General features: G+C 50.1%; 1 protein-coding gene across 3 annotated transcripts in view; it reads left to right on the top strand.

Moving 5' to 3' along the window:
- Nucleotides 1–25,929, top strand: part of PRDM16 (PR/SET domain 16) — a 202,571-nt gene that overhangs the window by 145,483 nt on the left and 31,159 nt on the right. For all 3 annotated transcript variants that reach the window (XM_019622445.3, XM_085242433.1, XM_085242432.1), the window contains exon 4: nt 24,658–24,792. In XM_019622445.3, coding sequence (XP_019477990.2) covers nt 24,658–24,792 — 135 coding nt within the window. The remainder of the gene's footprint in view (nt 1–24,657; nt 24,793–25,929) is intronic.

Here is a 25,929-nt window from a genome sequence, read left to right as displayed (position 1 = left end):
GAAAGGTACGGAGCACATCTGTGACACTGAAGTGTTTTTTGAAGAGCTGTGATGGAACAACACCCCATCCTGAGCCCCACGGCCTTGTGATTCCCATCATTTACTGCTTGGTGTATCCAATGACTGCTGGTGCTCAGCGAGCTGAGTGTATTCGGGATGTGGATGGTAGTGTACTCTGAAGCATTCACTTGGGGTAAGATTTAAGCTTCTGTGTGATATCTAAGTCTTTGGACATCCACCACTGGCTTCACCTGGTGCAGGACTGTAGCTTTCCTAGAAAGAGAATCTCTGCTTCTTATTTTGACCTTGGTTCCAACGGGATTCCTTTCCCATCACCTTCCCAGCCGGTCCCCGCACGCTGGGGTTCCATGAGTTGGCTTTGCCCAAAGCTGAGTGGTGTTGGGCTCCATTCTGTGCCCATTCGTATTGTGTGTGGGTTGCAAACGTGCCCTGAATGCTGCGGTGGTGTTATTTTTGTGAACAGCTTGGCAGTTTTCACGTTCAGAGCAGCATAGTGGCACTTGTGTAGGGCTGAAAGAAAATGAGTAATGGCACATTTCTCTACATGGAGTTTACGTGGTTTTTTCTGCCGGGCATTACATAAGTGTGCAGATGTGTATGGCTATGCATGTGAGTACAACATAAAGAACATCTATTATGAAGGGCTCCCACTGTTAGGGCCTCATGTTTAAAGAGGGCTGCATCACTTCCCATTCATTTCTGCAACACTCCGAAATCTGCTGACCCAAGCCAAAACCTCTCCACTCTCTTCTGCTCTTGGGGAGGAGTTAGGGATTTGTGAATGTGTGAAAGCATTAGCTGCCAGTTATAACTGGAACCGAGCCTAGAGGAACCCAAATCCTTCAGCAGAAGGTTTGTAATACATTATCTCTGGAACTGGCCCAGCTTTCAAAACCAGGAAGTATTAATAGGAATAAATGTGAGCACCATTAGCACTTCCAGAGCCGTAATTTATTATCCATTTTGCTTGCAAAATATTGTTTAGCTGCATAATCTCATTCATTTACGTAGGAGATGCTGATGGAGCAGTGCCTTTAACTCCACGTCCTCACATCCCAGCAGCGCTCGCAGTGACACAGGACCTGCTTTGCAGGAGGGGAACACGGATCTGCTTTCTGCTGGAGGACGTTTCTGTGCTCCCCAGCGTCCTGCCCTGCCGTCACTCTGCTCGCTGTAAAACCCTCTGCTCCCCTCTGCCCCTTTGATCCGTTCACCTCCCTCCTTTCTCGCAATTACCGTCTGCCGTGAGGATGCCCCTGACCTCTTGCCAGCAGTCTGGCAGGCACATGGGACAGGAAGCTTGGCTTTTATTTCAGGCTCTCTCTTCTGTTCATCTTGGATGCATTACAACAGTAGCAGCTCCGACAGTCCCGGGGCCCTGCCTGTGATAACCACGGGGAGCACGGCAGTGTGCGATGGGCTGAGTGGGTGCGTGTTGTTGTGGGAGCTCAGGTGTGATGTCCCTCATGTTCTGTATGCTGCTATGATGGGAAGAATTTCCTTTATGTTGAGTCCAGCAGCAGTTAGCCCAGAGCGCTGTCTCTGCCCTGCAGAAGGATCTGTGGGGATGTCAATACGGCTCGTGAGTCCTTTGCTCCAAAGAAAAAAAGGGCTCGCTTCTGTTCCTCTGCTGCTTCGCTGCATTCTTTTGCTATCAAAGCTTTGAATCTGCAGCAGCAATGGGACGGGCCAAACCCATCCAAGTGCCAGAAATACCTTGCCAAAGATGAGGAGGGAGCTCGGGATTTGCATTTGAGCTCTGGGAAGGTGGTTTGTCCTCGAGGAGTGCCACTCCTGCTGTCCCTACGTGCCATCCTTTCACAGCAGCTCAGCAGCGGCACGCTGCTCCTCGGGCCCCATGGCTGTAATGGGAGGACAAGGCAGCCGTGTGCGGGGCAGGGCCAGGGGATGAGCCTGAGGACCTGCTGCTGAGCCGAGCTGTGGATTTAAATGACATCTCAGGGGACGGTATCAGACTTCTGAATTCCATTCATCCATCAGATGGGAGAACAAGACCTGGCTTTCAGTCGGGCAGAGGCTGGAGTTTTCTCCTGGAGTAAATGAGCTCAGACCACACAGATAAAGAACTTCTTCTGTTCGGCTGTGAAACGTTTCAGGGCAGAATCATCTGTCACGGGGCTGCAGCAGAGCCCAGACATGCAGTGTGGCTGCTCAGCCCGGCTCAGTGCTGCATCCCTTTGATGCTGCAGCCCCAGATTGGCGAGGGAAGGAGGTTGGGGTTGGTTTTTGGGGTGGGACCTCACCTGTGCTGGTTTGGATCTAGACTGAAACGTTTGTGGCATTAGAAGAAATCAGAGTAAAGCCCCCAGCTGTGCTCTCGCTGCTGAATAATGCCTTGGAGAGAGCCTTACTGGGGATGTCTGCAGTGTGTTTTTGGCAGTTGTTAGCTCAGCCTGTGCTCACCTGGCCCTCCGTGGAGTTACTCACTGGGAAGGTCCGTGTCAGGGCCTTGGTTTGCTCCAATTTGGTGCAGATCTTCAAGCAAAAGAAAGGCGGGGGGGAAAGAAGAACTTCTTGGAAGAACTTCCAAGACGAAGGAAAGTGTGTGAAAATGGAGTGTGGTCTGTGTGGTTTTGTGTTGAAAGAGGCAGAAAGGCAGCAGGGTGCAGTGGGATGCCCCCATCCAACCCAACCCCGTGCATTTCTGTTCAGTATTTCATCGTGATTTTCAGAACAAATGAGTTTGGGTAAACTGGAGATAAGGATCTGAAAGTTGGATCAGCTTCATCCAGAGCTGCCATGGAAACACAGCCCGGCCAACGCCGCTATCTACAAAGGCTCCATCAGTACATCTGATCCTAATGATTTCCACCCAATTCACAGCTATCTGGGTCAGACACCATTTATGCTGTATCACGGAGGAATGCGTGCCTCATGTTTTTATGGTGCGTTTTTCCACGCAGAAAGAGGAAAACGGACAAGGATGGAAGAAGGGGGAGATTCAAAGTAGGAATTCATTTTAATGAAAATAAAAATCAACTTTTCAAATATGAAATGTCAGGCTGGTTAACCTTGCATCCTGAGTCTGGAGAGATACATTTTCATCTTTGCAGTGCCTTAGTTAGTGGTTCCTGGCACGTTACGTTAACTAATTTGAGATGGAATTATCAAATTTGCTCATTGCTGCTAGCACTAATTTGAAACCATACAATAAAGAACAGTTTGAGAGGCAGATGAAAGGTTGCCACCCACCGAGGCTCCAAGACCTGTCCCTGGTGTATCACAGCAAGGTTCGCCGAGATTTGGGGTAATTGCAGTCATGAGCTGGAGTTGATTGAAGAAAATTATACCCCAGTTCTTTACTACAAGTTTTGTTGGTTGCTTTTTTTTTTTTTTTCCCCCCCTTTTTCTTCCTTTTATTGTGTGTGTGGCTTTCCTTCAACTCCGCTGTGAAGTAGTGTGGCAAAGAGGAGAAAGTATTATGTTTTAATAACTTTATTGGAGCCTCTCCCTGCTTTGGTGCTACTGAACTTCGTGTGAGTTGCAAACGTTTCTCCTGTTAAAGCCTGAGGTTTTTGCTTTGTTGAACTCTTCCACATTCAGCCCCAAAGTCTGTTGGGGGACTTTGAAATGACGTGAAGATGTTTTACATCCACATTGGAGATCTGTTGACTCCTCGGAGCCTCGCAGCTTTATGAGAAGAGGCTCCGATTGCGTTGCTGGCTGTCGGATTTACAGCTGTGGGCTGAAAGCAGCTTTCTAAACCCCGGCATCTCCTCATTATGGGAGTGATGCTCCATTCCTGAGGCTTGCTTGAATTACCGTCCTCAAAGAACTTGAATCTTAACAAGTTGCACAGGCTGACGCAGCAGGGGTCCTGAGAGAGGCATTTTCTTTCTGACCTTCCTGAGATAAATAATTAAGATGGAGCCTAGATAAAGATCACTGTCAAAGGTGAGGGGTCAACCTGGCTGCCTGACCTGAGCGGTAACATTGCCCGCAACGTGAAGGCAGCTGTGTGTCAGCAGGGAACAAAAGGGGTTTTGCTCCGTTGAATGGGCAGAACGCTGAAAAAGGAGAGATGGGGGAGTAAAGGTCTTCCATTTACAGTGTGGATCCGTCAAATCGTGCCTATAGAAAAAAAAAATGTCCTTCTCTGCTCGAGGTTAAGGGAGCAGATTAGGGGACGGTAACAAGGCTTGAAATTTGAAGAGTGCAAAGGTTAAAATGTTCTTCTAATTTGGAGCCTGTGGGCAGAGCTGCTTTCAGAGCGGGCTTTTGGCTGTTTGGATTTGGTTCTGTGAAATAAGCCATTGCCAAATGCGTGCTGCCCAGGCTCTGCTCCCCTTTGCTGGTCCCAGACCCACTGCATGCAGCATCCTGCCCCGTGCCTGTCCTCAGTGGGGCAGAGATCTGCAGGGAGGCAAAAGCCAGGAGCCACAAGCAGCTGCCATCTCCTGGTTCCATGTGGGGCCATCTGGGGCTGTGTGGGGCTGTGTGGGGCTGCATGGGGCCATATGGGGCCATGCAGGGCTCTGTAGGACTGCACAGCCTCTGGGGCCAGGCTGCTTCCAGAACACAGCGACAGAGAGGAAACAGGGCCAGGAATAAATGGCCTGTTGATTTACTCAAGTTACATCATTTTCTTCCCCTCAAGAGCCTATAAATCTCACGCTCCTTGTAAAAACAGAATTTAAAAACAATTGAGAGCTTCTGAGACGACCCCATAGCTTCCAGCCGCTGCGGCCTCGGAATATAGAGCTGCCTTTCACAGGCTGAGCCACTTGTTTCATATTAGATACGAGGGGAGCCCTGCTTCCAGCTAAGCAGCAGAAGCTGTTAAGATATTTTATAGTCGTCCTAGTGGTTTAGATAACACTCTCCCCATACGTATCACGGGGCTTTAGCTGAGCAGCAGGCTTCCTGGCTCAGCCCAGGCTGCAGATCAGCAGCAGTTCGCCACTTCCCACCTATGGGTGTTTAATCTGCCTTGCTGCTCGAAGCCGAGCTGCAGCGATGGCGTCTGTCATTGTTACATGGGGACACGGGGAAGGGAGTGCAGTTCCTAAAGCTGTGTCCTCACTCACTAATCCAGGGCCATACAGGAGCCGTACAGAGACAGAGGGGCTTTGCTCTGTCTATTTACAGCCTTTTGCCACCGTGCCTAACAATGTGATCCCTTATGGAGTGATGTCAAAGAGGCATTTCTTAGCCTGATCCGAGCTTCCCCATGGCTAACGGCCAAGTCCCAGCACCAAAGCCCCAACGTTCCGCGCTCCTTTATTGCAGCTGATAAGCACTGAAGTGCCTTCTCTACTGCCGGGTGCGTAAACATAACAAATCTGCAATTTAAAAGTGATTTCTGGGGCAGACGCTGTGAGCAAAGGCTGTTCTTTCCATTCGGTCTTTGGAAGGGGCCGGCCGTGCTGGAGTTGGTGCTGGAAGAGTTTGCAGATTACTTACCAAGGGATGCTTTGATAATGACGTTGTGGTTAAGTGCGGGGAAAGCAGAACTAAACAGTGAAACCAGCAATTCCTTACAGAGTGATTTTTTAATATTTTTTTTTTTCCCGGAGAAAAGAAATAAACATACAAGTTGACATAATCCAAGATGCGGTGTTTGCTCGGCTCTGGCCCGCCGCCATCCCAGAGCTCACATGGGGCTGAGAAGGAAGGAATCCCTGCAGGCACAATCCACATAAACCAACTGGATGTACTTATCATTTGTGAAAACAAAAAAGAAGGAATCTGATTAATCACTCCGTGGATTGAGGTCTCCATTGTGATGGTTTGAGCGCTGTGTCCCCACGCCTCTCCGACTCCGGTTTGCACTTTCTTTCTGGAAGTTTCCAGCAGACCGGGGATGCTGGTGGGCTCTGCCCTCCTGCCGTGGTGGGGCAGCGTGTGGGGCAGCGTGTGGGGCAGTGCTGCCCGGGCTGGGGACGGTGGGGCCATGCCAAGCATGACGGGCTGAGCACAAAACGTTGCCATTGAGAAGGTTACAGAGCAAAGCTCAGGCGTAATCCGAGCGTCTGGAGCCGTGCAAACCCTCCCGACCCGAAGGAAAGCTGTCTGCTGTACGTAAGGCAAGGGCTCATGAGCTGCCTTTCGTAGGCCATGTGCTGCCAAGAGCTTTTGGGAGCAAAAAAGGCCTCTGGGTGCAGAAGTGTCTTTGGGGAGCAGAGCCTCTCTGCCAGCAAACCATTCTGAGCACGACTGCAGGATACCCGAACGGTGGTGATTTTGCACAGGGATTGGTGGAGGGTGACGTGGTCATCCCCCTTCCTCTATATTGAGTACTCTGGGGGACAGGACATTGCCATGCTTTTCCTGTGTTGATTGGATTTGTTTTCACTTCATCCTTAAGCACTATATAAAGCGAGGAGCGTTCCCCATATATTTTATGTAACCTGATGAACTTCCTCCTTGCAGTGCTGTAAAAGCAGTTTAACTTTATTTTACCGGAGTGAGGTTTCTGTTTGTTTGTTTCCTACTGCATATCTGGTTAACGTAGTTCTATGTGCAGCATGCTGTTTTATTTCCTCCCAGCCGAAATGCCTTGGGTTGCTGGCCGAGACGAGCAGCGCAGGGATGGGAGCGTGGCATGCTGGCACCAACCTTTGCACTGTTTCCACACACAGATGCGAGGAAGGACTGCATCCTCCTTGCACTGCCCTCAGCCTGGAACTGAGTTTGAGGGCCCCGTAGCCAAGCCCAGGGCTCCCAGCACAGAGCGTGGACCCCACACACCCACGGATGCTCAGCCAGAGCCCATGTCCTGCCGCAGCACACAGGCTTCCTTTCAGCAGGGTATTAGGGGTGGCTAAAAGGGAGACCTCACAGATGCCAGGAGCTGTTGAGCACTGAGCTGTGGCCTCGCTGGTGCTCCCATCCCTCCGCTAGGCAGACAGGCAGTGGTTTTCAGGCCGTTTGACAGTTATCTCCTCGACAGTATTACCAGGCTTATACATCTCCTTTCAGCAGCTCCAGATAGAGCTGACAGCGGGGGGATTCTGTTTTGTCTCAGCAAAGAAAAAAAAAAAAAGGTGGTCTTTTGGCAGTGGCCGGGGCCACACTCGAGCACCGAGGGGCACAATGTCTCCTCTGTCTCCGAGAGAAAATAGCTTCTGACAGGAATCAGCTTTCAGTCAGCTGCCAGGCATCTCTCATGATGGGAGGCCCGACCTGCAGGCTGCTATGTAGATAACCTGTTATCGTAGAAGCTTGAATGCGAAGTTAAATTGCCTCGTGCTGCTGTTTCTGCAGGTTCCGGGAGAGGAAAAAAAAAAGAAAAAGAAGAAAAAAAGAGTATGGAAAATTTGTCAGAGTGGGGCAGGAGGGGAGAGCAGGGCAGGCAGTGCATGGGCTCACTGCTGGGCGTGGGAGGTCCATCACACCAGCACAGGGGTGCTGCAGTGGGCAGTGCTGGGGTGAGGAGGGAGCGCCGAGGGGGAATGCCCCACTTTGAGCAAGGTCTGCCTTCCTGTAGGGAGTGTGCCTCAAACTGGGGCGTTTTCCTTCCTCCTGGCTGGGAGCAAGTTCTTCTGCACCATTTGTTCCAGATTAATGCTCAGATTTGCTCGGGCTGCCTGGAAAGGTGATAAACCAATTAAGAGAGATGAAAGCAGAGCTGAAAACCTCTGCTGTGGAATAGAACACATAGAAGCGTGGGATCCTTAAGGTTGGAAAAGAGCTCTAAGATCATCCAGTCCAGCCACCAACCCATCACCACGGTGCTCTCAAAATTATGGAATCAAGGATCATTAAGGTTGGAAAAGAGCTCTCAGACCATCCAGTCCATCCCCATCCCATCCCACCATGCATCGTGAGACCCCACCTGGATCAGCTGCAATTCCAAACATCTCTTCTCCTCTCTTTGCCCTCAGACCAAATGTCTGCTGCTCCTTGCAACCCTGCCTCGATTTTTTTTTTTACCACCTGCCTCAGGGTCTGGAGCAGTTACAAAAATAAAGAGGAGAAAACACACACAGCTCATCACGAGTTCAAAGGAGCTCGGACACTTTGTTCGACGCAGGCTCTTGGTGCTATCTTGTACATGACATAGTTTGCCCAGCAATTTGGTGGCCACTGTGCTCTGTCAGCTCTCACTGCCCCACGGGATGCGAGGAGCCCTGGCGAGCAGAAATGCTTTCATGTCACTTTTATCTGATGCTGGGCGCTGGGACAAGCTCATGCTCAATCCTCGTTAGTGAATTGCAGTGGGATCCTGCACCCGTTCCTCGTGTTCCCATTTGCAGATCAAGGTGGGGCCCTGCCCTGCAGTTCCCTGGGATGTCTGACAAGGAAATGCCTTTTTCCCACACAGTCTATTTCTGCTGCTCCACTGCAGTTGCCCCCATCGTCCCGTGCCCTTCCCTACCAGAGCTCCTGGCCCAAGAGGACATGGCTGTGTGCCCTGGTAACCTCCAGTGCTGAGCCAAGCACCAAAGTATGTCATGATAAGGAGGAGCATTGACATGCTTTTCACTTCTGGTCTTGAAAAGAATCAAATAAAATACGGAATATTTGCTGTGAAGCTTAAATTTCTGCAGTATTGCAAAATAGGAAACTGTTTCCTTTAGAAATGCCGTGGATTTTCATGATAATTGCTTAAAATGAGTTGGGCTGGATGATCCTTATGGGTCCTTTCCAATATGGGATGTTCAGGGATTCTATTCTGTGCTTCTGAGGTAATCATGTTGTTATAAAAAAAGGTGCTGGAGGGCTGTTGGTGCAGGGATGGAAGGCAGGGATGGGTGCCCAGCAGTCCTTTGCCATTACTGACATAGCCAGCATCCAGTCACTCACTGCAGTGCTGAAGATATTCTTTGTGCTGTTCTTTTCCAACAAAGAAGTTGTTCTTCTCCAGCAAAATGCAGTCCTTTTTTTTTTTTTTTTTTAAGAAACATGGGAAACAACATAGATTTATGTAGTTATTTCAACTGTTCTGCTGGTCATCTCATAGAGTTTGGGGTTCTGCTCTGCTCTCCACCCCTCCTGCTCATTCCAAGAGATGTGCTCAATGCTCCACAAGCCTGCAGCTGCTCAGATGGAAATAGCATTGCTTCAAAATCTATAATGGGATTTGAGATTTTTCCTAGGCTGGGTAAATGTAATTAGAATTTGCCCACATCAAGCGGCAGTTCCCAAGAAAATCATCAATTAATTGATTCCAATTACTTGTAATTGTTTCTCATACATTTCAATTAGTCTGCCGTGTTGTTACCAGCAGCACCGGTCAATTACACAAGTAATCAACATGCCTTTAATAACTGTCGTGGAACGAAGTTGTGAAAAAGAGTTTGGGGAGAAAGGACAAGGAGGTGATGAGTGTTTCACCAACTGACTGTTGGCTGCAGGGATTAACAGAACCAATATCTGAACCACGGAGGGGAAGAGCATCACTGTTGTTCCATGAGGGGTGGAAGGTTTGGGACTGGAAAACAATCCTGCCTGCTGGTCATCAACATCAGCACAGTCTCTTGTCACCTATGAAGGGCAATTATGTTCATTTTATATTAATATAGGAACTCAGGGTGTTCTCGCTGTGTTGTATCACAGCAGTCACAGGGATCTATCTGCAGTATACAGACAAGCAAATGGCAGCTCTGCAGCCCTCCCAGCGAGTTAAAAGCAATGACACAAACCTATCCAAAGCCATTTTCACCTATTGGCTTCTAGCCCCAACTTCTCCCCTGCATCCCCACAGCCACTGCCACTCTGCAGGGCTTTCTGCCTTGTGCATCAGCCTCCGTCAGGTGGATGTAGGAAATATTTTTGCTAAAGTTTCCTATCGACAAGGCAGGAACACGTGCTACGGGTACTTCCCTGCTTTGGGGATGGAGCCAAGGCCTTTGAATATGCAAAATGGCCCTTTAGGTTCCATGAGAAAGGTGGTTCCTCTGTCACGTTGCCATTCAGGAGCAAATTGCTTAAAAATTATTTCACAGTGAAAACAAATGCGGCTTCAGAGGAGCCCAGCAGTGCTGCAGACCTCTGGAATTTAACCTTTAAGTCTGGGCACACTAATCTGAGAGGAAACCCCAGTGGAAAATCATGCACATTGCTGGACGTGTCGTGTTAGGTTATTTCACTGCCTATTGACAGAGGGTGCTTCTTAGGAAAGGGAAATGCGGGTCAGTGTTATGTGACTGCTCTTAAATATCAGCCCCAGCCTTGGTGTTAGGCCCTAATCTCACTCCTCACCTCGTGTTACATAGCTCCATTTCTTGGAGTCAGGATCTTCCAGATGGTCCCCAAGTGCAATTCAACACACAGAGATGGCAAACACCTCCCAGCTTTGCCCCATCTTCGATCCGTACAGAAATCCAAAGGGCTGAAATTGTGCATTTATCCAATCAGTGGAGGTAATGAAACTTCCAAGGGACTATTGAAGCCATCGTGGCAGATATTGTCATATCGATTGGAGGTGTGCTTCTGTGATGAATATTTGCAAATTGACCCCGAACTCCAGCTTCTGTTTTCGAGTGCTCTCGGAGGGTCAGACGGGAAAGGAGTGATGCAGGTGGGAGAGGAGAAAGCCTGGCTCTTATCTTCAGAGCTCCTGAGCCGTGCTCAGAGCAGCACTCACTTTGGGGGCTCCAGCTCCCTTGGGTGGAACCAACATTCCCATCAGCACACACAGGGTGCTGGAGCTCCCCGTCTGGGTTCCCTGCATCAGTGAGTAGTGCTATGCTTCTTTTTATGTTCTTTGTTTTGTATTTCAATCAAGTTTATTGATTCTTTTGTTAAAAAAAAACAAAAAACAAAAAACAATAGTTAAGTAAACCGCAGTTTGGTTGTTTATAATAAATAACATCTAGGAAGAAAACGAGCAGTAAGTTTTTGGAGTAAATAACAAAGGTCGGGCCCTCAGCTAGCCCTGAATCAGCCAAATGCTTGCTTGGTTCAAGGCCTGCTGCTGTAGATGGAGCTGGCTGGTGTTGGCCAATCCTCTTACGAGTAATTACAGAATTTCACATAGCAGTCATCAGTGGAAAGCGAGCCAGAGAGCTCTCAGTGCTGCGACAGCAAGACCTGGCTGCCAACGTTTGGAAGGGAACGTCTCCATTCTGAGCACACCCTCTGGGTTTGGACAGCACTGAAAAGAAATGCACACATCATGCTTTAGGAATCCCCTGGTAACGGTGTTCTCCCTTGGCTCTAGCAGCTTCCCCGTGCTGCAGAAGGCTCCTACAGGTGTCCTAATAATTGCCATTATTTTTTTCCCAGTAGGAAGAGGCTCATGTAGGATCTTAATGCGTGTCTGCAGTGTACTTGGTGTATAGACAGGTGTGTAATGGGTTTCTGAGTGCAGTAGCCACTATGTCAGGTGGGTGAGTGAGGTGAAAGAAAGCACTGGAAATGCAATATTTGGAATACTGCCTGTAGGAGAGCATCTCTGAGGCTACACAGGGCTGCTTGAAAAAGGCCATTATTCAGCAGAGTGATAAGAGTGTTCTGTAATTTAATTAATATCGGTGATGTTTTGATGTGTACGGAGCCCGTTCTCAACAGAGTAAAGATGTAGCAGTGCACAAAGCGTGGGGTCCTGAGGTCAGGGACTGTCACTATGGAGCTGATATCAGTTACAGAACAGACAGGAACAGATTTCGTTTATCTGACACTGAGCATTGTGCTGGAAAAGTTGGCAGTGCTAATAATTAGAGATGTGAGTGCTCGCTAAAGAAACCCTGCTTAGCATGTAATCAATCTTTAAGGAAAAAAAAAAAAAGAGAAAAAATGAATCCACCCACACCTGTAAGGTTACAGGGAACTGAAGGGAGTGGGGAAGGTGGGATCCCATCCTAATGAGCACTGGGGGCTTTCTGGGCATTCACAGTGCAGCTCTGAGCGTCGGAGAGGAAACGGTCCATCCCCATTGTGTGGATACAGGAAATACAACTGATGGAAAGCTCAATAAACCGACTGTTTTCCCACTGATCATATTTTGGTTCAGAAAATCGGGTGGGCGGAGCGATGCTGAATTATTAACTAAGCATTGTGCTCCGCCAGGAACATGTTCTTCTGGTTGGGCAGTGACTTATGTGACAGCAGGTAAATGCTCAAAGCTGATGGCTCATGACAAGTGTACAGAGCCAGAGAGGTGGCTGCGTCACCACGAGGATGCACAGCAGGATCCTCAGCGGCGTCTCTGTTGGGTCCCAGAGCCACACCACTGCTACTGCTTGGTCCATAGGGGTGGATGGTGGCAAGTGGCCGCCTGCAAACCCCACTGAGGCTGTGATGCTGAGGGCTGAGAGCTGCCGGGCTGCATCTGTGCTGAGCCCACCCGCCAGCACAGCCCAGAGCACACAGCTCTGAGGACACCCAGCTGGGAACAATGCGGGCTTTGTGATGCACTTCTGCTGAAGTGGGACCTTCTGAGAGCAGCCTGGTTTCGTTGTGTTTTATTTTATTTTCATTTTACTTTCCTTTTCAAATCTGAAAAGCTTTTCCCGGCATGGTAGGCATGGGAAATGTTGATGGCGTTTTGCTTTTGTTTATACCCTTTGAGAGGAGTCATAATGCTGGTCCCGACCCGTTTAATCCCTGCAAAATGTGTTGGCCCGATGTGTTTATGCTTTCTGCTCGGTGCATCGAGCCAGCCTCCTCTGCAGCTTTCAGCAGGACACTGAGCTTTTCTGGCAGCTCATGTTCCAACACCGTGTTACCCAGCAGGGGAGAAATAAAGGGAGGATGTTTAGGTTAATGTGGTTTAATAAAAGATCTGGGTTCAAGTCTGGAAAAGGCATAGCAAAGGGTTTTTATCCCAGTGTTGATTGTAGGGGATTTTTTGGTCCCCAGACTCAATGGCAGTTTTGGATAAGAGAAAAAAATACAGAGGGGCTGGTGATAGTTCCTAGTTCAGCTATTGGGGACCAAATCATCACACTTAGGAGCTTTACATCCATCAGACTCCATAGGTTGAGCTTTTTTAGATCATTTATGATGTTTTAAGTCTCCACAGATTGTAAAATGATAAGAAAACACCCGGCCATGACAGATGAATTGTGTGTAAGGGGAGAGCCACCAAGTGCTCTCTGCATTGGTTTCTGCTGCCCGATTCAGTGCCCATTTTGGGTGGGCTAACTTAGCCTGTCCTGCAGTGCTGGGCAGCAGCCAGGCAGCATTGGGCACCATTAGCAATGTGATGCACATTGCAAGGTTTCTTGCTCATTCATTTGTTTGTAGCCCCAAGTGCTGACTGCACGTAGCACCTTTTGGCACCTGCTGGTGCAAAGCTGTGTCAGTGTGGGATCGCTCTGGCTCTGGGTGTCCCAACATTGGGATGCTCAGTGCTGCACCAGGGGGATGGGTGCAAGGAATGGGTCGGAGAAAGGCTGGAACAAAGAGGCTGCAAACACGATCTTACAGATGAGCTTAAGAAAAGAATCACCGAAGTTCCCAACGCTGTGCAGGAAGGCAGTGGCGCGTCGGGGAGCTCGCCTGGGGTTTTGTCATCCTGGTGCTGTGGGCTGCGGATCACCTTTCCTATTCATGGCTCACAGCTGTGAGCAGGGTGGTAAAGAACGCAGGGCTTTGTTTCTGCGGGGCTGGGAGGCCACGTCCTGGGTTGTCCATGAGAGGAACTGGGCGTTGTGCTGGTGGTGCTGGTGATGCTGGGAGAGCGACGCGGCTCCGTTCCGGACACACCGAGGGAAGCGTCCCAGTAGCTCTGCTCTGAAATTACAGTAATAACTCTTAAATTATAGCAGTCAGAAGTCGACGTAGCTCTGCTCCGCACTGTCAGCAGCGAACCCAAGCCCATTAATTTCCCCCTCAGTGTTTGTTTGAGAAATCATCCCCCGTCGGCTGCCGCTGCTGAACTTGTCTCCTCCCGCATTCCTCGCCGCACGCTGTCTCCCCGCGAGGGTCCTGTCCCCGCAGGAGATAAGATACAGGCGGCATTCAGGGAGGTGTCAGCGCGCTGCTTTATGACACACGATGAGTGATAACGCCGTTCAGAGGTGCTGATGTGGCCACATCAGTTAATGAGGTCACAGCCCAAGTTGCGGCCCCGCTGATAACCTGCAAATCCAAACAATGCGCAGATAGCGGCGGCTCGGAGCCGTGTTTGCCTGCTGCCCACTGCGTCCCAGCACCCAATGGAAGCAGTGAGGGTGCATCCGAGCACTGCATCCCACTCCATGCATCCAGCAGCTGCGGGAGGAGGGGGCACCGCCTCTGCCCAGCTCACAAACCACGTGTTCTCAAAGCGAGAATCCCCTTCAAAACAAAACCAAGAAACGCCTGGAATGTGGAGATCTGTTACGATGTGCTGCTTTTCCCTGATTTTGTCTCGGTAAATAAGCCAGGAGCTGGCAGCCCCGTCCTGCTGGCGGTGAACTTTCTGTCCTTCCCTTCTTAGCAGCTCAGCACTAATTTATTTAATCATGGGAGCAAACTTTCAAAGTGCTCCGCGCCTCCTCTTTTGTTTCTAAGGTTCAGATGTATTTTTAGCGCTTGTTACTGAACTGGGTCTGTGCGCTGGAGAAGAATTAATTATTGTTTTGGGTTTGTTGATATTCAGACATCCAAAAAAAAAAAAAAAAAAAAAGAGGATTTTGAGACTTTGAACACCTCAGGAGCTTTGCTGCACTCCAGTCGTGTGGTGTTGGGTTCCTAATGCTGATTTGGGTTTTCATGTGAGTGCTGCACTGCTGGGGGGGGGGGGCAGCTCCCTCTGCTCAGCACTGTGCAGCTGAGCCCCTCTTTGCAGCAGCAGAAGGCAGTGGTTGATCCCAGCTGCTGGCGTGTGCCGCAGCCCCTGGGCTCCTGAGCTCAGTAGTTATCAGCTGAGCAATGCACCATCAGTGCTTCGTGTCAGAGCTACTGCTATTGCTCCTGTCGGATGTTCTAAACGATGTGCATTCATGGAGGCAATGGGTAGGACATGTGTGCGATCTCCACTTGCTGTGGTTTTTGGGTTTTAATGGTGGGCTGACTGCAATGAACAGCGATGGATTCCAGTGGTCCGTCCCCACGTGTGAACGCAGCGTGCTGCTTCCAAATGTAAACGCAGATTTGTGCTTAGTTGTTGCAATTAAATGCTGTCCCTGTGAAAAATCGGGCTGGAAAATTGGAGGCGGCTGGATAAAAACAAAAAGATGGGAAATTTAAAGAAGGAGTTTTGACAATATGACGAGCATTAGTGTTACCCGGTCTGCTTTAGGCCTCATCTCACTGCGATTTTTGCCAACAGAGCTTAAGTACCCCCCACCTTCAGCTCTTCGGTGCTCTCCTGGGCATGCTCCTGCCTGCCTTGGCTTTGTGAAGAGCTTCCACTTCTCCCCACGCCGGGGGTGTGGGTCTGTGAGCCCCTCCATGGCCGTGCTGCATCCACGTCCGCCTCGCGCTTCCTCCCGCCGCAGGCCCAGCCTCTGTGATTAAGTCTGCAGCTCTCCTGCTGTTTTTAATAGGCCCGCAGACCCGACCATCTGATGAGAACCAAACTGCACAGCGTGCTCCTGAATACTTTCGCTGGAATCTCCTAATGCAGGGTATTAATCATGACTGTCAAGCCGTTCAGGCCCTAAATGTGTCCCCCCATACACAACTGTCCCAAAGGGGAGCGCGGCCGTGCTGAAACCACGCGTTGGGCGTCCCTGGATGAGAGCAGCGACCCCAGCCAAGTGCTCAGAGGAGTTTGGGAAATAAGCATCAGGAGTTAAAGGAAATGCGGAAAGGTGTGGCTTCCTCTTTGCCCACGTGCATTCCTAGGACAGAGTTTGCTTGGGTATGTATTGAAAGCACCAAGCGCTGAGCTGGGTGCTGCCGGTGCATCTCTTGGATGCCATCCTGGGGCTACGTGGCCAGGCACAGGAGGTAAGGCTGCTTCTCTTAGCTGTGAGTTGGTGTGTGTGTTTGAGGCTATTCTCAGCGTGTCTAGGTTGCTGGGGAATGCAGCACCTAATATCATAATGTATTTTTCTTCCCCAAAATGGCTGTTTCTAATTCTCTGCTTTATTCTTTGGAGTTGGCAGTAAAAGTTAATCGAGCGTAAAACAAAAGTTACATGAGGTGAGTGGTAAAGTTTTACAATTGCTGGTGCTGCTCTCCCAGCGCTGCTGTGCTCAGCACTGCGCCTGGCAGGGGCACGGTCTGATGGATGGGTCTTCATCTGCCCTTGGTCTGTGCCTGTTTTAAGGGTTATGTAGAAGCACTGAGAATGTTGGCTCCTTTTACATCCATCCTTGGCTTTGTTCCTTCATTGAGTGGCTGCTGTGGCCGTGCGATCGCCAGCACTTTCATTGATACACTTCAGGCTGATGTTACACTCTTCTTTTTTCCGCTCTGTTGCGTCTTTGATAAATATGGCTTCAAACATTGGGGTGATGGCACTTCTGATAATCGTGCAATCATAGAATGGTTTGAGTTGGAAAGGACCCCTGAAGGCCACCAGTCCCACTCCTGCACACCCGCAGCTCCACCAGTGCTCAGAGCCCTGCAGCCTGACCTTGGCTGTGCCCAAGGTGGGCATCACTACCTCTCCGTGCACCCTGTGCCGGTGCCTCACTGCCCTATTGTGAAAAACTTCTTCTTCATTTCAATCTGCATCTCTCTATCCAATCCCAGAGCTCTCCCCAAGCAAATCCACAGGGCTGATGAGCTCCCTGGGCCAGGTGGGGTTTCTCAGTGCTGTGTTTGTGCCATTCCATGAGCACTCACCGGAGAGGTTTTGACATTACAAAAGGGAATTGGATGTGATTCGTATGATTTGTACCTTATTTTTTTCCTCTGCAAACTCATGACGGCAGCGTGGTGATGATGCCAAGGGAGCAGAGAGGATACCGCATAATCCAAACCGATGCAGCAAAAGAGAAGGATTATTTTCCAGGGTCAAAAGATGGGTGGCACAGCCCCCACACACCCCTGGCTGCAGGGTGGGCTCTTCCCCCACCCCGACTTTCCCTCCCTGCAGCTCACATCCACGTGCTGCAGCCCTGTGCCTCTTTAGCAGCACTTTATTGATCCTGTCTGCCCTCCGAGGAGGACAGCGTGTATTAAATGCCATTTATTCCTCGTGTATCTGTGCGAGGGAAGCGTGTTTCCATAACCGTGTTATTAGTTTTGTCCAGCCTACAGGAAAAAGTGATACTGTAGCTGGCATCCTAGTGTTAGGTCATATTAAAACCATCTGTAACAAATCTTTATTTGCAGTTACTTTCGAGTTCGGATTTCAGCTTCTACTCCACCTGTCATCAGTGTTTATCCTCATAAACTTTCACAGCTTCTTTTATTCTGGTTCTTTTTTTTTTTTTTTTTTTTTTTTTTTCCCTTCTGAGAGACCTTTTCAGGATTTTTGGCAACCTTGCGCTTACTTTGCTTACCAAAATTTCTCTCCCTTTGATTTAGAAAAGTCATAGGTGTCATGCATCTACAGTATTTGAGGAGTGTTTTTTAGTGTCGTTTCCAAGAACAGCACCGTCGTAGCTGTGATTTTGGCACAGGAAAACAGGACAGTCGGGGCTGTTGTCTGAGAGCTGTCCCAGGGGTTTGCTGGGAGGTGGGTGAGTGCTGTGCCCCATTGGGATGGCTGTGTGATGGGGTTGCAGTGGGGCTGTTTGGAGCTGTTGAGGTAAGAGTGTGGCTGGTTGGCTTCATGGTTGCCTAATGGAAGGCATGGAGGTCAATTAACCACGCAGCACGCACTGTAGAGTGCTACCATGTTAGCGCTCATCAAGAAAAAGACTTCACCCCTTTGAGCTTTTGGGGATCGGGGTCATGTGCTGAAAGAGAAAAGTTTTAAAACCTTTTTTTTCCCCATTTATTTATTTTTAATCAACGCACTGCAGACACCTTTGCTGATGGTGAGTACTTCGTAGTATCATAGAATAACCCAAGTGGGAAAGAACCCATCGTCAGCACGGGTGGTTGGCATGGCAGTGCCTCACCCTCAGCCAAGAGGAAATATGTTTGTTGGACTTGCTGTTGAACAGGAGCAGAAGGGAGCAGAAAACCCATTTGGTACAGAGATGGGGCATTCCCAATGCTGCTGCTGGGCTTTGCAGCCAAACACAGGAGGTGGTGTTTGGGACTCTGCAGCATCTCTTCTCACCTCTGAGCTGCGTTGGCTCTCCTTTGGCTCTCTTGTAAGTGTGAGTACATCCAGTGAGTATGAGGGTGTAAGTGCTGCTGTCTTTCGTTGGGGATTTGTTTCCTTGCTTCATGGCTGCGTTTGGGGAGCAGAGGGAGCTGGCTGCTGCTGCTGCAGAGCGGGCAGAAACGAGCTGCACCTTCAGCATTGTGGATGCTGTTAATCCCTTTGACCTTGTGGCGGAGAAGGAGGGAAGTGAAGACATGGTGACAAACACCAGCCCTTTAATGCCAGGTTCGTTACCGCTCCGAGTGCCCTAAGGGTTAATGTAACAGTTTTAAGTCCTTCAATCACACCCACCCCCACCTACAGAACACTTCCAAATAATCCCTTTATAATAGACCCTTTTCCACAGATTGTATCTAACCCGTGCATTAATGGGGCCCGTCGGTGTCAAGCATTTCAACAAACATGGCCAGCAGGCTGCTGGGAGCCCCTCTTCCCCGCTCCGCAGTAATGATCTTTGCCCCTCTGACTTCGCTCCCCTGCTGCAGGGACAAAATTAAACTGCGGATGGCAAAATAGTTATTTGCTGCCCGGGCAATTACATACTTCCAACCTCTCCATCGCGGAAGGCCAGATGGACTTTATGGAAACCAGACCCGGGCCGCAGTTTTAATTATCATAGTCCTGTCAGAAATGAGTGAAATTCTGAATGACCGCATGAAACGAACCCAAAGCCTTGCACATGGATTTTTTCCTCAATAAAATTTTATGGCTTCTTAAAGAAACAGCATTCATATATTTTACGAGGCCTAATCATTCACTAATGCCTATATTAGTGCACCTGTGGCACTCGGCCCCGGCTCTGTTCTTGGTGTGTTATTGCAGCCCCATGTCGGGGCACAGCACACACTCCGGGCTGCATGGGCTCCTGCTCGTTAGCCAGCAGTCGTAATAAGGCATAGAGATTTATGGGCATTTATCTGCTGAAAATTTTGTTTCATCGTGTGAATAAGGCTTGGAAATGAACTGGCCCTCCCCAGTGCAGGCATGTTCAGAATTTATCGCGGGGCAGAGAGGCTATGGGAAGGGCTTGGATGTGTTGTGTTCCCGTGCTAATGCAACAGGGGGAGAATTTCCCTTGGATGCTTTCCCCTTCAACGAGCAGCACTTGCTGAAGGAATACCTGGCTGCAGTGCAGCACTTGGGAATTCTCCCCCATCGTAATGGCTCCGGTTCCTGGGAAGAACCACAGAATGGTTTGGTTGGAGGGACCTTTAAGATCACCCAGTTGCAACCCTCTGCTGTAGGCAGGGATACCTCCCTCTAAGCCAGGTTGCTCACGGCCCCATCCATGCATGGGGTGCTTCCAGGGAGCACCCCCCCGTCCAGCCCCCTCCATCCGCAGCCTCTCTCGCCCTGCAGCAGATGGGGTTTCTTGCTGTCAGTGCTGCTCACTGTGGGCAGGGATGCAGTGTGGGCTTTGTGCTTTCCATCAGCAAGGATGAGCAGGCTGACAGCACGGGGAAGGTGGCACCAAGGAACGCACCCAGTCTGGTCGTGAAAGGCCAATTAGCTAATGAGGCTGCTCCAGCAGTGCTGACAGCCACGGGCCGTGCTGGGTGTGCTCACACAGCACTGCTGGAACATGCTCAGCTCTCTCTCCCTATCCTTTCTCATTACTTCATGCTCTTGGCAGCTGCTAACAGACTGGATGGGCTCAGCCAAAGTCAGACCTGGTGCAGAGACATGGAAAAGACGATGGAGCATCTCCAAGCACACGTGGTGGGACTGTGGGGCCGGGTGGCCCTCGGTGCTGTGGGTCGGTTCTGGGGTGTGTGTGGGTACTGCTCAGCCATCAGACTGGGAAAGGACTTCTGTCCTTTCTGACGGCATCAACACAAATGCATCTCTGCCAGACTCATTGCTGCAGATGGGCAGCAGGGTGTGAAGCATGCATGGCCTGCCCTCGTTGGGGGTTTTGCTGTTGTGCAGCTCTTCCAAAAACATTAATAGCCCCAATTAATGCGTTACATGGCTCATGGACGTTCAGCTTTAATTTGGTCTGATTGAATTTATGTTCATCCTTAGAGAACTGGAGAGGCTGCCAGATACAGACAGGGATCATTTCTGCCGTGGAAATACCGCGCTATTAGATTTTTTTAAGGCTGTAGGATTAAGTCTTAATAAAGAGTTTCAACAGCATTCTAGAGCTTACTTAAAAAAACAGGAGATTCCCACGTGTTTGAGGATAACAGTCAAATTACTTTGGCTTTTGCTGAGGAGATGCCACTCAAAGCCCCCCGATAAGGTGGCAAGCCTTCTGTCCCAGCAGCCCCAGCTGCGTGCTGATACCTGCAGGGGCAGGGCTGTAGGTGTGCATGGATGCAGCTGCCATGCAGGATGCAGCTCTGTGCAGGGTGCATCTCAGTGGCAGAAGCTGCTGCAGTGGGACGGCTGCAGGCTGCAGTGCCTCACTGTGCACCTTTTTTGGTCATGTTTTCAGTAAATACCAACCAGAAAGAAATCACACGTCTCGGCTGCACGAGAGGTGCTCAGCGCATTGGTACTCCATCAGAACGTTGCTGCTGGCTCGGGGTGGGATGGCTGCTTTGTTTGCAGAGCCCTTTAAGCAGCAGCTGCTGTTCCTGCTTCCAGCCCGCTGCGTGGCTCCAAAGGGAAGCCCCCATATCCTTCCATTCTTTCTCTCAGTGCCAACCTTGTTCACAAGCTCGTCTAATTCACACCTTCTAAAGAGCACGAGAGCGGTGTGTGATCTAAGAGGGCTCTGGGGGCTGTTTCCTCGTGCAGTGTGGCACCCCGGGGGGGTTCCTGTGCCGGGGGAGTGCAGTGCAGCTGTGGGGTTGGGGGGGGGAGGGTTGGTTGCATTCTTTCTCTTTTAATATCTTCGCTCAGAATGTGTAAGGTCACAGCTTAAGCAGCAGTAATGCACGCTTTTTGGCCTGTAAATTCAGGGAATTTAGAGCTAATACATGAACAGGAATGCACTTCCAGATGGAGATCGTTTGGCTGCTTGGTTGCTGTTAGATGCAACGAGATGAAACGTGAGGAGGGATGGTGATGGTGGTGATGTCGCTGCTGCTGGTAAATGTTGGCCTCTGTGGCTTTGGTTTGTGGCCAACCTAAAGCAGACTGCACCGTGCAGGAGCTCCCCGTGGGCAGCCCGAGCTGGGGGAGCTGAGAGCCCGCTGGGAGGTGGGATGGTTCCAGTGCTGGGTGATAGGGGCAGCTCTGCCCTCGGTTCTTGTGCTGGGGAAGATCCTCAAATCTATTCATTACATGGAAAAAACACGCAGTTTCAAGAACCTCAGCTATCTGAGCTGGTTGGGTACCCGGGCAACTAATGTTACATTTGCTCCATGTTGGTAATGGGCAGCACCTTCCGAGGACTTCGGGCACAGATGGAGCTGCTGGGAGGGTTGGCAGAGCCATGGGGTGATGCTCTGTGGGGCTCTACTCACCCCATGTCCTTCCATGGCTGGCATAAAGCTGCACAAGGAGGGCACCTTGCGATGGCTGTTAGCAATGGGAACGGGCACGAGAGACTCAGCTACTTTTTTGACCAGTGTATAAAATGTGGCAAATGGTTTTGGCACCCAGCGCCTTCCGTAAATCAATCACCTGGAAGAGGCCAACGTGTTCGTGGTGCTCCACAGCTCCGTTCCCAAATCGTTGTTAAAAGAAAGCTGGAGTAACAAGCAGTGGTTTAAGGCAAGCAGCAGGAACGTGCCAGCTCAGGCAGCACAGTGCATGCCTGGGGGAGAGGAGCAGGGCTGCCCTGCGGTGAGCTGCGGAGCATCAAGGGCACCGTGGGCACCCTGCCCCAGGGGAGCAGACATCCTACAGGCATCTGCCACGTCCAAAAAGTACTGCTTTATTTTTTTAATTAGATCCAGGCTTCTCTTAATTTCCCGTTTATTCTTATCTACTAAGCTTTGAGAACATCATTAATTAATTGGTTTATAAAAACAAGGCGAAATGAAGCCTAATACACCAGCGCTGTATTGAGCTCTTTCTGCGAGGAGGAAAACTTCAAAGTTTCTGTGTGTATATATTACAAAGAACTGGAAATCCCTTCCTTGACTTGTGTGTACAATATCTGAGACAGCCCCGAGCTTTGACTCCAGCATCATTTCTTTACAGTTTACTGTTTAATTGAAATCAGCGTGCTGTGAATGACGTTACCAGTGAAAAACGAGCTTTTGTTGAATGATCAACATTGGCCATCGTCTCAAAAGTCTTCTCCTGCTGTGATGGTTCACCTGGAGGTTCCCTGCATAGGATCGGGCGTTCCTTCCTCCATGCCCTCATTGCTGGGGACCCAAAACCAAGCAAGCTCCATCTTGTGCCCATGGGTGCTGGCAGAACCCAGTGCACACCCTGGTACTCTGGTTTGTCTGCCACAGTTCTCATTAACTCTCTGTCACATCACCAGGAAGCCAGCTTAATTGCAGGCAGAGTGCTGGATTTATGAGTTCACCTGGGCTCTGTGTCCACACATTGGCAGAGGTGTTTCCTTGGATGAAATCTTTTTCTCTTCGTTCTGCGGCAAGAATGGACTTTCTGTTTCAGTTACTTCTGACAGTCATACATGGCAGCCCATCTCCCCCTCCCCTTTATTTAAAAGAAACACAACAAAGCTTCACGGCAACAGTTTATTGCTCTAAATCAGCTCGTGGGTTATTAAAGCAAAAAGGAAAAAAAAAAACAAATAAAAAAAAAAAAAAGGAAAAAAAAATCTCCCTCGAACTCCTGCCAAATAAAATGCGAGCATCGGCCAAACTGTCAAAGGCAGATCCTGCAACGATGGGATGAGAAGGTTTATTACACTTCCAGCTTCTGGGGAGGGATGTTACAGCCCCAGGACGCTGGGGCACTGATGGCAGAGCTGCGGGCGCTTCGTTTCTTTGCACACATTGGGAACCCATTAAGTGAACTGACGACAGATCCCTCAGCATTGCAGCCCCACAGCACCCCTCCGCATGGGCCAGCTCTGGTGTTCTGCCCATTAAAACGTGGAAGAAACAACCCAACGGAGAGCCCACAAATTAGAGAAGCAGGAAACCTCAAATGATGTGCAAAACAAATCCAAGAGAAATTTTCCATCACTTTTGCTGCAGAACTCAGCCTTTCTAATCTTAATACACTGCGAAGCGAAGTCTTTGCGAGATCAATGAGCCCTTTCGGTTCCAACCCCCAGTGCTGTGCGGCTGAAAGCTCTGGGAGCTCTGGGATGTGGCACAGAGGTGGGTCTGACCCACAGCCACGGCTCTGGGTCCGGGTCCAGCATTTATGGATGTGTTCTCTGCAGCAGAGGGAGTTTGATGGTCAAGGAAAAAAAGAAATCGATGAGAAATCCACAGTGTGGTGGTGGTGGGGTGGGATGGAGTGGGACTGTGGTGGGGGGGGGAGTGATGGAAGCACTCCTGCAGTGATGGGCATTTCTGAGAATGCTGCTTAATGACGGCATTGCCTGCAATAATCCATGCACTCCCCTGCCCTGTTCCACGTTCCTGCTGTTCTCAAAGGTCTGGAATTGAAAACGAGGAAAGCACGGCACGCTCTGAGGGACAGCGTGTGCAGGGTGCCATCATCCAGGGACACTGCTGGGCCGTGGTTTGTGAGGCTGCTCTATTTGTGGAGTGCAGTGGGGGTGTGTGAAAAACAGGGCCTTAAGTTCTCAGGGTTCACACAGACTCATTTGTTTCTCGTTTTGTTGTGTGAGATTTCACACCCCCACTTTGGGTGCGAAAGCCCTGGCAGCACTGCAGGGTTTCGGCTGATTTGGGGCTCTCGGGACCCTCTGAAGTGGAGCTGTGAGCCACGTGTGGGGGCTGCAGAGCAGTGGTGAACTTCAGCTGAGCTGTGGGGTTTTCCAGTGCCACTCAAAGTGTCTGCAGTTCCAGAGAGGGCACCCGTGCTGTGCAGCCATAAAACAAAACGGGCTCTCCATCTCACCCTGGAACGTGCCGTCCTGCTTTCCTGGCCTCACAGCTTCTCTGATTGCTGCTGTACAAATTAATGAAACCGGGCATTACTTACCCAAACCATCAAAACCTACCTGCCGTGTGCCCAGACTGACCCATGGCACTGACCATCCTGCTTTTGTGGGTGGAAACCCATTGCTTCCATTGGAGCTGTTGTCCCTTTCTGCCCAGGTGTGGCTGCCCCACACCCGTAGCTCATTTGGGGTCAGTAAGAAGCTGTGATCTCAACTAGAGCCCACGGTGTCACTCAGCCTCTGCGTCCCTGGAGGACACTGCCTTGTGTCAGGCCTTTCGTTGTGGGTACAGAAGGGCTGTGCACACTGTGGCCGTGCTTACTGCTGGCTCAGCTCTGGGTTATGTTTGGTGGCACTTCTCAATAACCTGGCACTCATTCACATGAGAAAATTCCTCTTTTCCCTTTTTTCTCCTTTTCTTTTGCTTGAGGTTCACAAGCTCAGGAATATATCTTGTTCCAAGTCACATGTCTTTATTAATTTTATATACCATCCAGCTTTCTCTATTCTATTTCTTGTCGGAAATCTCGCATTGCAAATAATTCTCCTTACTTTCTTCATCCTGCAGCTACCATTCCATAACCACTGACCTCTGCATTGCTTCCCACAGATTGCTGACGACCTGGGAAACGAGAAATTCTGCGTCGATGCCAACCAGAGCGGAGCTGGGACCTGGCTGAAGTACATCCGTGCAGCCTGCTCCTGTGCCGAGCAGAACCTCGCCGTGTGCCACGTCAACGACCAGGTAACAGCCCCAGCACTGCTGCCTTGCTGCACTCGTTGCATGATGCACACAGCAGCAGCATGGAGCCACTGCAGCACCCATCCATGCAGCGGCGCCCGTAGCAGAGCTCTCTGCAGCCCCGTCTTCCAGGGCTGTGGTGGGGAAGGTTGTGAGAAGAGTTAACACCTGCTGTGACACAGGTTGTGCTCATTAAGCACGTGGGAGCCACTGGTGCTATTGCAGTGCCTTCAGAAGTGCAGAAAGGTGATGCTGCGAGCTGTTGGTGGTGGGAAGATGCGGCGTCAGGCTGTGAGCTCAGGTTGGGTTTGGGTGACAGAGGGGGGGGAGAGGGTCTGGGGGTCTGCAGGGATAACAGAGACCTGATGGGCACAGAGGGAAATGGTGGTGGAGGAGTGTGGGTGTCTGTAGGGGGGTGTATTTGGACTGAATGGTTTTGATGTTGGTCCCACAGCTGTGGTGACCTTTGTTCTCTGTGCAGGTGATGGGGTATTCCAGGAATTAAAGGGCCATTCTTTGTAAAGCTGTTTGAAACTCAAATTCAAAAGTGGATCCGGGACAGCGATCCAAGCTGGGAGCTTCACAAACCTCAAGTTGTCAGTAGGTCAGATATCAGCTCCTGGTTGAGTCCTAAGGCAGTCGTGCTGTGACTACAGCTAGCAAAGAGGAGGCGGGTTTGGATGCAGGGCTGGAAATACAAAAGCAAGGCCAGCCTGCAGCTGATGGGGATGCTGTGGTGGATCTAAAAGAAAGCAGCTTGTGTAAAATGGGAGAGTTCAGATATGAGAGCACCTGCTTTGGTTTGAGTTAGGGATGCTTAAAAAAGGCCTGACAGGAGGGGAAACGCAGCAGCTTTAATTGATATAGACCACTGGAAGCACGATTGCAAGGTGAAGTTAATGATTATAACGAGATGTTTGATGAAATGAATGTGACTCCAGCAGAATCCAGCCTTTCCCTAACAATTATTGAGGGCTGGACTATAGCTCAACTGCTGCAGAAATGTGATTCTGTCCATTGAGCGACTTTGTTCTCAGGACAGACAGAGGGGTGCGGGGTTAAAAATGCTGCCCAGAGGTGGTGGCAACCATTTAGTGCTGTCGTGCTGAAGGATTGTTGCCACGCAAAGCTCACGGGTGC

This window comes from Meleagris gallopavo, chromosome 23, assembly GCF_905368555.1.
Source record: "Meleagris gallopavo chromosome 23, MGAL_WU_HG_1.1, whole genome shotgun sequence".
NCBI classification, from domain to species: Eukaryota; Metazoa; Chordata; class Aves; order Galliformes; family Phasianidae; genus Meleagris; species Meleagris gallopavo.
Note: the sequence above shows the minus strand (reverse complement) of the source record. Positions and strands in the feature narration are given on the sequence as shown.